General features: G+C 30.4%; 1 protein-coding gene across 2 annotated transcripts in view; it reads left to right on the forward strand.

Annotated features, from left to right (window-relative positions):
- The window catches only part of LOC124356728 (protein kinase shaggy-like), a 29477-nt gene extending 26375 nt beyond the window's left edge, over nucleotides 1-3102 (forward strand). For both annotated transcript variants that reach the window (XM_046807907.1, XM_046807908.1), the window contains exon 6: nucleotides 2929-3102. In XM_046807907.1, the coding sequence (XP_046663863.1) occupies nucleotides 2929-3087 (159 nt within the window). In that variant the 3' untranslated portion in view covers nucleotides 3088-3102. The remainder of the gene's footprint in view (nucleotides 1-2928) is intronic.
- The last annotated feature ends 8815 nt before the right edge of the window (nucleotides 3103-11917 follow it).

Here is an 11917-nt window from a genome sequence, read left to right on the forward strand (position 1 = left end):
CAAAACAATATTTAGATTAGAGCTTATATTTACTTTCTTTTCTGTAGTTATTAAATGTTAATTACCTAGTTGTTGTTGTTAGGATGTAAAATGTAAGTATTTTATTAGTAGGTTACAAAAATAATGTTTTTAATAAACTAATAGTAATAAATTAAAACAACTTTAAGCTGATTAAATATTAGATACTGTATCATATCATACTATTCACATAGTCTCAAGAAAATGAAAAGAATAAAAACATTTATTTATTTTTAAAAAGCACTTATTCATAAAAACTCTTTTCTTTTAAAAATAGACAGCCTGCTCTCCTCATGTAAGTCATAGGGAAGCCTATTGTAAATTGAGATGGAAAGGACCACTATTAATCCTGTACCAACAAGCCCAGTTTGGGTGATTTGCAAGGTTTTTTTAAAGTTATAAATGTATTCGATATGTGCAAATGTACACTTATTATATTTACTCCCCAAAGTTTGTATATTGAACTGGAAATTAGCACTTCTATTAGCACTCATAGAAAGATATTACGTTACCAAAATTAGTGGTTGCTGAGCATTTTAGCGCAAACCCACAAATATGTAGGTCTCTGTTTGTTACACAATTTTTTTTGTTTAAACCCAAAATAGCCTAAATATTCAGAATTGTTCATCCAATAAGAAAATATGAAACATTTTGTAATAATATAAAATGTAAATAAAATATTGCTTTATATACAATCCCCACAATTTTTATGACGTAGCAATCCCAAATTTAGGTTCTATTAGCTAAATGCAAATATATGTCTTCGTAAAAAAGTAAAAATAAAAAAGTATTTTTTTTTAACAATGTTTTATGCAAAACAATAATTTTATCACGTAGCGTACAATCTACACTTTGCGTTGTACATGTTGTAAATGTTTATAACTGCCTAAAGCGGTTGGTGTTGCCTCGAAAGTCTGGCTATTTGCGCATTCAAATAAGCAGGTGTCAGGCGATGTTATAAATTTAAAAACCTTCTTGAATTAAATCTGTGTTAAAAATTAAATGTTTTAAATAGTGGTTTACAAAATTACAAGCCCAAGATAAGACTAAGAGGCCAAGCTCCATAATGAGACCAATGTTCAATGTTTTGGACTGCCCGGTCAAGAGTAGAAGTTAAGCTGGTTATTTAATAATAACTCTTTAAATATAACTCTAAAATTACATACTCAAAAACAATATAATTAATTGTATCTTATCTTTTATAAAAAATTGTTTTAATTAGATTACAAGTTTCTTAGTTATAAATTTTCAAAGTTGCAGTTTGGTTGAATAGTGCCAAAAAACATTACTTTTTTTGTTGTTACCAACATAAACACTGGAAGTTATTGTTTGTAAATTATTTGCTTTTATATGTCTAAATGCAGAAATGAAGAAGCTAAATTTTAATATGACCCCAGTTATTGTAGCTTACTACTAAGTTTTGGGTTTACTTTCAAACTCGGATTATCTACACTCTTTGATCCGAGAGTTAGTAACTTGCTCCTTTTGTCTCAAGTTCATCAGTGATGCACTTGTTTCCTGCTACATCGCACTGAATAAATGAAACTTTACTTAATGTTCAAACTTAATATATTGTAGAAGTTCCTTTTTTTATTAATAAAAAAGGAACTTTTTTTTTGGATGTAATTATTCATCAATTTAAAAATCAAATGCTCCAATAATTAAATGTTATGTTTATATTTAATTTTATAATTTAATTTAAATGATAGGTATGTTTGGTTTTTAAAATTCAAAGTTATGTTATTTTATGTTTTCTTTTTTTAAATGTTACTTTAATGATTCTTCAAGTAAACTCAACATATTCAAATATGTGAATAAATACTTCTACATCATAAATCAAATCCATACAAGTAGTGTGTAAACCATTTATCTCACATTGAAAATCACAAAACTGATTGTATTTTGTTAACATATTTTTACAGCCTTGCACATATTATCTGACTTTTGAAATGTTGTATTTATTAAACTGTTTTTCTTAAACAATAATAATTACTCATTTAATCTTAGTCCAAGGTGCTTTTTTGTTTACACTGTTTTAATTTTATTGAACACTATTTTGCTGAAAAAAAAAAAAAAAAACATTTGTAAGTATAAATATGCCAATATGTTAATAATAGTTGTTCTGTGAAAAATACAAAGGAAATGTAAATGTTAGCTGATGTAGTTTTTTTTTAATTCTTCTGTTGAATTATCTCTCCATTACTTTACCTTTCCATCATTTTTTGTATCAAGGTCAGTACAAATATATATATATATATATATATATATATATATATATATATATAAATAAATATATAAATAAGAGATAAATCTTATATGACGTGTAGGCTAGAGAAAATTTAAAAGATTTATTTTATTCAAGAAGTATATCTAGACTATCAGGTTCTGGATTGGTGAAATTCATTGTGCATGCATTCATATATCAAAAGTTAATTTTAATATGTAAATAAGAAAAAATAAATCACTCATTTAAATGAATAATTAAAAATTAAAACTACTCTGACATCTATCATAATAGGTGACTTGGACATACAAATGAATACTTATTTAAAATAATTTAATTCATATTGAAATGTAGTGTCCAAATATTTAATTACTATTTAATACTATCTATATAATATTAAAAGAAAACAAACTGTTGACAGATTAAGTAAACGCAATTAATCTTTTTTACTAACATTAAAAAAAGTATATTATTTTCTTTACATTTGATGACTTTAAAAGTTATGTTTATATTGATAAACAAAACTAAAGGAAAAGGTAAATTACTTTATTAGAGACGAAAGTTTGACAAAGTCTTTTCTACCTACTCAAAAGAGATTAAAATTTGAAACTGAATGAAAAATAATGTATTATTATGAGCTAAAATAATAAAGTTAAAAACCTGACAATACAGTGTTTTCCTTGCAGTTTATGCTCCAGCAAATGTCAGTCCCGAAATGCACAACTGACCACCAAAAGATAAGAGTAAGTGTGTCTTTGTGCGTTGGTGCGTGTGTTCCCTTTAACCTGGCAACTCTAGGTCTGGGGATGGACGGGAATAATATGTTGAAACAATACAAATGTTGAGTGATTAAGCCAGCATGTTTGCAAGCTGTTCAGGTATTCTCAGACTTGTTGATTTGTGAATGAATAAATAGCTTTTATTAATATAATCAGTTATTTTTATTCATGATAAAATTGTTTGTATATTGCTTTTAATACTATTTCAACGAGCCATTGATGGTGCAGGCTTTCGATATAAGCAAATATGTGAAAAGAAAAAATGCAAAATGATAAATCCAGATGTTTTTAAAAAGAAGAATCTGGTGATAGAAAGGCTTGCAATGAAGTGATTATATCTATTTCAAGTTGAAATAAGTACAAGAACCACTATCTAAGATCTGAATACCTTCTAAAGAGATGTTACTATTTTGACAACAAACCAATTTTAGCTGCATGATTACTAAATGGAAATTTGGAGAAGATCCTACTTAAATATTGAGAAGTGTGTCAACCCCATCATTTTTAAAGATACCGTAGGCTGAAAATTTATATTAGCTTCAGATCATATTTCCTAAACAAAGTATTTTGAAAAATTGATACAGAGTCATCATAAACAATACATGTTGATGCTGTAAAAATTTAAATAATGAAGTAAAATAATATTTAATAGTAAAAAGTTATTAAATACGAGGGCTGTCTTTTTTTCCAACCTCCAATCTCACGCCTGGACAGCAAGATACGTGGCATGTCCAGGTAACTTCTCCGCTACATTCACCACTGCCAAGTTCAAGTAGCTAATGTGTACTGAGCTGTAGTTGCATAAACACGTCCGCCTCTATTGTTTCTCCCGCCAAATGTAAATTGAGGAGTGTTATTTGTTTCCTGCAAGCAGAAGGGAATACTGCAGCAGAAATCCATTGAAGAATGTGCCAAGTTTACGGAGAAAACATCATGAGTGGTGGTGTTGTGTGTCAATCGCGTCAAAAATTAAAGATGGCCGAATGTCAGATTCAAGGAATGTGAAAACGGAAGCCATTCGGTGTGTTTTGTGGATGTCACTTAACAACTTTGGCATCCAGCGAGCATGAATCTTTTTGTGGTCTAAATGTTCTGTAACAATAGAGTAAACAGAAGATCTTGGCAGTTCTTTAAATTCCAAAGACAATGAATGCACTTATTGTAAATTTACGGTTTTCTCCAAGCACTTTGTCAATTGGTTCAAACAAGGCTGTCTATCGAAAGACTTGTGTCCTAGACCTCTTTCATCGTGCACGTCAGTTCGGCCATCTTTAAACTTTCTACACTATTCACATAAAACACCATCATTCATAATTTTTTACTCCGTAAACATGGCACATTTTCCGAAGGATTTCTGCTGCATCATTCCCTTCTGCATTTATGGAATAAATAAAACTCCTCAATTTACATTTGGCGTGATAATCAATAGAGACAGCCATGTTTATGCGACTGCAGCTCAGTACAGACTAGCTACTTGAACTCGGTGGTGACAAATGTTGTAGCGGGGAAGATGCATGATCGACTACCCCACACAGCGCGGACCTGCCAGCCATGTGTCTGGCTGTTCAGGGGTAAGATTGGAGGTTGAAAATACAGCCCTTGTACATTATAACTTTGGGGTTTCTTGATAAAGTAAACTGTATTAAAAGTTAATGTACAAGTTTATAAAAGAGAAAGCCCACGATAAATTGTAGTCCTATGATACAAGATTAGTTCCTTTGTAGGTTATATCAATCCAATTTTTTTTATGTTTTTAGTGTTATAGTGACAATATGAAGTACCTATCTATTATCAATTGTATTGCATTGTAAGCATCCAAAGTTCCAGTATAAATTGTATTTTCATTCTTTAATGAGATTCACAAACTCAATTCACATAATACTGATGTATAAATGTTATTATAGAATACCAAATGTTTTTATTCCAACATAAATTTATATGTCTATTTATTTATTGTTTTTATTCAATAAAGATACCAAAAAAAGTTATAGAAATAAACTTCACTATGAACAAATGTCTGACACTTATAACTTATTCATTTTCCAATCAATATTTCATGACTTTTTATCTTCAATAGTTTTTTATTTAATTTTTTACAGGAAAAGCATAAATTAAAAATATAATGGACGATAATAAATAAGAATGTTGGAATCAATCTTGTGTAATTCATATCCCATTTACATAATAGATTTGTTGAATCACCGAAAACAATCAAAATTAGAGTAATCCATTCTTCAAAACTGGAAAATAAAATTATTGCTTGTTTGGGAACCTTAAAATATTTAATAATCCATTGTCTAGAATATAGTTTTTGAGCTTTGAAAAAGAGTTGGTAACCACAGCAGGAAACCTCTATTTCAACCTGTTCTATTAGGCATCAAAATTTGGTAAAAACTGTGTTTTTTTGTTATATTAATATAAATATATTTTTTTAATCTATGCTACTATTCCATTTTAATAAAATTTCGGTTATTTCAGTGTCTTCAATTTTATTTCATTTCTCAAGTGTTCAATGTGTAATGATTTAGTGAATTGATACATAGAGTTGTCCCGTCTGTCCCTATGCAATATATACATGCTAGGAGCTTGGCTTCTCTTCAAGTTTCTTTCTTCATTACTCATTAAATAACTCAAGTTCTAAGCTCATTAAGTGTGCCCATTGGCTTCGTAACATTGTCGTCTTCATCTCCAGTATGGTAACATAAATATTAGGTTCATAGAGTTGTCACATCTGGCCGTATGTATCATGTAAAAGCTAGGAGCTTGGCTTCTCTTTTATTTCTTTATTACTCATTTAATAACTAAATTGTAAAATATCTCTAAGTGTGTCCACCGGCTTCATAACATTGTCCTCATTTCCAGTATTGTAACATAAATTTTAGGTTCATACAGTGGTCTCGTCCGTAAGCAGTATTTAATTGTTGGAGCTTGGCTTTTCTTAAAGTTTCTTTCTCCATTACTCATTAAATAACTAAGCTCATTAAGTGTGCCCATTGACCCGTAACATTGTCGTCTTCATCTCCAGTATGATAACATAAATTTTAGGTTCTTAGAATTGTCCATATCATGTTGTATCATGTAAAAGCTAGGAGCTTGGCTTCTCTTTAAAGATTATTCATTACTCATTAAATAGCTATATTGTAAGCGTCCGTCCGTAAGGAATATAAAAATGCTAGGAGTTTGGCTTCTCTTCAAGTTTCTTTCTTCATTACTCATTAAATACCTATGTTGTAAGCTCATTAAGTGTGCCCACCGGCTTCATAACATTGTCCTCATCTTCAGTATAGTACAGTGTACGACAGTTTTGTTCAAACTTCTTTAATAGGAAATATAATTTAAAGGTAAAAAGATATTTTGTTTTTCTTGAGCTAAACTCAAGTGCTACTTTTTTATAGTTATTATAATTGAATTGTAGATTTTTGTGTGTTTCTTCCTTCATGCTGTAAAATTGTGTTCATTTACAGGGAAACTCTTTATATTTTTGTGTTTTACTAACAACATTTGGATTACTGTCAATGAAAATAATGAATGTTTTATTATTGATTTGTATTTGTGTACATTTTCTATATCTGTGTATAAGAAGTACCAATCTGTGTGTTAAGATTTACTTCCTTTTAACTATAAAGTCTTGCAACGTGTGTAAATTTATTTTTTGTGCAATGTGATGTTTAAAATAATATTAAAGTAATGGAGTGCTACAAAACAGACTTTACATTTTACCACCAGGATTAGTAACAGCTTTTAAGAATTTCAGGTTATGAAACAATAAAAACAAAATTTAATTCCTTATAAATTAAATTATAATAAAATATTAAGAATTACACTGTTTTAAAGTACAACTTGCCCAGAGGCAGGTTTGTGTAGAATTTTGTTTGAATTTCAATATTTCACCATTGTTACAAGTCCGAAATATGTTATGTAATGTGATTTTACTGACAACAAACTAATCACCCGTGTTTCAAGTGATTACCAGGTCAGGGATTTCCATGCTTTAAATACGTCATGTAGAATATTTCATCTTTACAAAAAGTTTTTTTTTTAAGAAAATGTGCATTAGAGAATATATTAAACAAACCACTATTTTAAACTTAATAATGAAACAAAATATTCCTTTACAGTTGTAAGTACAAAATCTGTTTCAACTATATGTATACAGTTGAGAAAGCACCTGTGTACATGAGAATTGTAAGGGCTGTAACCCAATGTATCATTATATTTCAATTTAATTTTCTTGTAAAGGAACCATCACAAATTAACATGAAGCCATAAGTTTATTTGGGTGTTGCTGCTGTGTACAGTATGTTTATACTCAAGTGGAAGAGCATTGTTGGACAGATATATTATGAGTCTGGTAGGCATTTCCATGAGGATAGTGATTTAAGATGTAACTTGCAGAACTTTTGTGTCTTTGAACGTTTCTCAACAAATACAAGCTTTGGAAAAACCGGAACTTCAGATAACTGGAACTTCTTGATAATCATGTCCCTAATGTACCACTATTCTGTTGTTAGGCATCATGTATGTACTTACTGAGTATGTAAATATATTACATGTTATATGTTATATAGACAGAATGTAAAGTAAAAAATTAGTTCCTTCTGGAAATGAGGATGAAATCTGCGCAAATTTACTAAAGTTTAATTTAGAGTTTTATGTTAATTTGTACCATTACCAACACAATTTAAACACAAAGAGTCTTATTCTTCTTTATACTATTCTTATTTCTACATGTTATTTTATTTATTTTTTCCTTTGATTTGATCTTATTAGTTCTTTCACCCATAATCTATACACTGTAAAAAATTTTAAAGCAAATCATACAATTTGTTGAGGGTATACAGATCTTATTAAAAATTCCAAAATTACATTGTACGCTGAGAGCTTAACAATGCGTACACTATGCATACACTAAACTAAATTTCATGTAGACTTTTTAATTACTTACTAATATACATAAACAAAAGAATATCAAAGTTTTTGTTTAATTTTTTGTAAATAAGTACAATTACCATATCAATAAACCATTGTTAAGGGAGTATGAGAATGAGAATGAGAGAATGAGAATGAGAAAGTTTATTGTCTTTAAACATAAAATATGCAATCGACAAAGTCATTCTATGCTAAAGCTTAAATCCCACTAGTACATATTGTGTACATTAACAAACTTGTCTAGCGGGCTTAGTCAATCAATGTTACAGGTAACAAATTATTACATTCTTTCATCAACCAGGCTTAGCTCTAATTTAGCTAAAATTTAAAAATGTAACAAAGATATAACAGAAAAATTAACAAAAGGATAAATTGTAATAGATAAATTATTAACAATTAAATAAATAAACAGGGGGTACTACACTAATTTTAAAATCTTAAGGTACTAATATCACAGGCCAAATAACTTTGTACAGAGTAAAACGCTTTATCTTTGAGCCAATGTTCTAAAACTGCCTTAAATCTTTTTAATGTTACATGCCATGCCTCTTGAGGCAGTTTATTGAACATCTTTAATTTCATAATACAGTGACTACTTCTAGTTTTTTCTAATTTTATTGGTAACATTTCTATCATATGGTTTTTCCTAGTAGGATATCTGTGGACTTCTTGTCTAACCCTGAGTGTTTTGTAGATTTTCTTTAACATCAACCAAGCAACAGTAAATGTATAGGCTAGGTAGAGTCATTATCTGTAGTTCTTTAAAAAGAGGCTCACAGGACTCTCTTTCTGGGACATTTTTTTATTACCCTTAGGGCTCTCTTTTGCCATATGAAAACCTTTTGAGAACCACAGCTATTACCCCAAAGTGTAATGCCATATCTAAGATGAGAATGGAAAAAGGCGTAATAGGTAGTAATTAGCATATTCGTTGTCACAGAATTCAAAAGCTTACGTAAAAGAAATGTGACTCTAGATAATTTTTTGCATAACTCTTGAATGTGTTGGTCCCAGCTCAATCTACTATCTAGGTGAAGTCCCAACAGTTTTACAGGCTTTACATCTTTATAAATATAGTGATTCAAGGAAAAAATAATTTTTTCTGTTTTGTTACTATTTACAACAAGGTTGTTTGCTTCAAACCATTGTAATGCAGTTTCTATGGCTTGTGTTTTCGTCCTCAAGCAGTGTATCCAAACTTTTATTCCAGCTCAAAAGTGTAGTATCATCAGCGTATAAAACTGATGGGCAAGGTAAATTAAAAGCTATGTCATTCATTGATATGATGAATAAAAATGGTCCAAGGACAGATCCTTGGGGGACTCCTGCATTCACACCTTTAAAACTTGATTTTTCTTGGCCCTGGACCACCATTTGTTTTCTATTGTTAAGGTAAGATGCTAATAAATCAAGTTCTTTATTCTGTATTCCATATGCAAACAGCTTTTTTACTAATAAATTGTGCGAGATACAGTCAAAAGCTTTTGTCAAGTCAATTAAAGTAGCAGATGATATTAATTTGTTCTCAAAATTAAAAATAACTTGTTCCACAAGTTTTTCTACTGCTTTTACTGTATTTCGCCCCGGTATGAAACCAAACTGTTCATTACAAAAGAGGCTATTTTCAGTAAAATAGCCGTTTAACTGTTGCTTAATACAAGACTCCAATAATTTACTAAAAATGGGAACCAGAGATATTGGTCGATAGCTTGATGGGTCATTTTTGTCTCCTTTTTTAAATATTGGAGTAACTTTAGCTATCTTAAAAGAACTGGGATATACACCGTTCTCTAATACCCTATTAAAAAGAAAATGTAGGGGCTCTAAGATTATTTCAATAATTTCTTTAACAATAAAGTTTGAAAACCCATAGTAGTCTTCACTACGAGATGTACTTAGATTTTGCACACTTTTTAAAATATCAACTTGACTAATTGGTTTCCATTTAAAATGTTTTCCATCCTCAGAACAATTTGTGACATATGTATTTACATAATTAATGGCTTGATTCTCAGTTACATTTCTATTAGAACTACTTAAACCTAACTTACCTACTAAATTAACAAAATAATCATTAAACGTTTCAGAATCAATAACACTAACTTGACTAGAGCTGTTACTACCATTGCCATTATTTGATTGAGCTTTAACTATATTCCAGGCGGCTTTACATTTATTTGAAGCATTGGCAATAAAGTTTTCATTGGCATGTTTTTTTTTCTAAAGTTATTTTGTTTTTGTAAATTCTTTTTGCATCAGTATATGCTTCTTTATGTTTACTTTCATTTATTGTACCCTTACTGTTCTTGTATCTGTCATAAAGTAAAATGATGAATTCTTTCATTTTTTTCAGTTCTGGTGTAAGCCATTTAATTCTTGGCCTGTTGGGATTTTTTAATTTAACATGTTTAATTCTACAGCATATGTTATAAGAATTTGTCAAAACAGAAATAAAATATTCACTACCCTCTTCTACATCGGACATACAATATAGTTGCCTCCAGTCTCTTAAAACTAACATGTCTTTAAAGTTTAAAATAGTTGTAGGGGTTAAATCTCTAATATTTTTATATAAATTGCTTGGATTATGAGGCCTAACTTTATTTGCAAGAGATAGACCATACAGCTTTGCAAACACAGCTGCATGATCTGACAGATGTGGTTCAATAACCTGACATTCTGTATTATCTTTGCTAATATTTGTAACAATATTATCTAGTACTGCATCTCCCCTAGTTGGGTTGTGATTCAAGCAATATAAATTAAATGATCTCAACAAATTCAGGAAAGACTGTGATTCTGAGGTTATTTTACTAATATCTATATTGAAATCTGCTGAAAGTATAATTTTTTTATCACCGTATTTTTTATTAACATGTAATAAAAATAGCTCTAATGAAATCAGAAAACAATTTACATTAGTGTCAGGTGTTTCTGTATAAAGAGGCAATTAAAAGATTTAATTCAGGCAAAAGTACTGATGTTATTTCAAAACCAAAGTCATAAGCAAACATTGTTACATCTAAAATTTTACATTCAGTTTTCCTGTCTGACAAATATTACGCTGCCTCCTCTTAACAAATGTTTCCTACAGTAACTATCAGCCAATCTATACCCACGGGGAGTGTACAGAGATATCTCTTCTTCACAAAGCCAATGTTCACAAATAGTCAAAATATCATAGCTAGTATTATCTAAGAATAAATCTAGTGAGTCAAGCTTATTCCTGATTGATTGGATGTTTAAGTGGAGTATACTTAAGGGTTTGTTGTCTTGTCCTGTTGAGACAGTTATGGGTCCGTTGCCTCGAGGGTGTTGAGGTCGTTTCCCGAAGTGGGCTCAGTGCCGGGGGGAGGGGGCTGATCTCCACTGATGCTCAAGTTCAGAGCCTCCTCAGTAGTTGTCTTCTTGGTTGTCAGTTCCCACAATTTTCTTTGCTAAGAGTTCAGCGATCCACCTTTTCCCCCTTCGTATTGAGATGAAGTCCCTGCTGAGTATGTAGGTGTCTTCCTGCTTCACTTGCTTCTACACACATAACATTTCTATAGTTTTGGCAGAAGTCTTTAAAATTCGCCGGTTTGTTTCATAAACTTCTCCATTCACACATGACCAATCGGCCAAATCATACCTCTTTGGAAGGTCCACCACAATAACATTAGTCTCTGTAGTTTTTTGTAGTGTTGATGTTAAGTTTACAAAAACTTCTTCCGCTTCATTCCTTGCAACGTCATTGGTCCCACACAATACAATCAGTACATCGTTTTTCTTTAATTTTTCTGCTTCTATATTTCTTTTATTTAGTACATCCCTTGCTCGACCACCTGGTCTTACAAACCCTACAGCTTCATGTGTTTCCTGAGCTTTGTTTAATTGCCAGGCAAGGTCACGGCCATGGCTGTCAGCACAGATAAGTATTTTGTGTTTTTTTGAGGTAAACAGATTTTCATTTAAGGTTTCACAATCATTC

The sequence above is a fragment of the Homalodisca vitripennis genome, chromosome 3, assembly GCF_021130785.1.
Source record: "Homalodisca vitripennis isolate AUS2020 chromosome 3, UT_GWSS_2.1, whole genome shotgun sequence".
NCBI lineage: Eukaryota > Metazoa > Arthropoda > Insecta > Hemiptera > Cicadellidae > Homalodisca > Homalodisca vitripennis.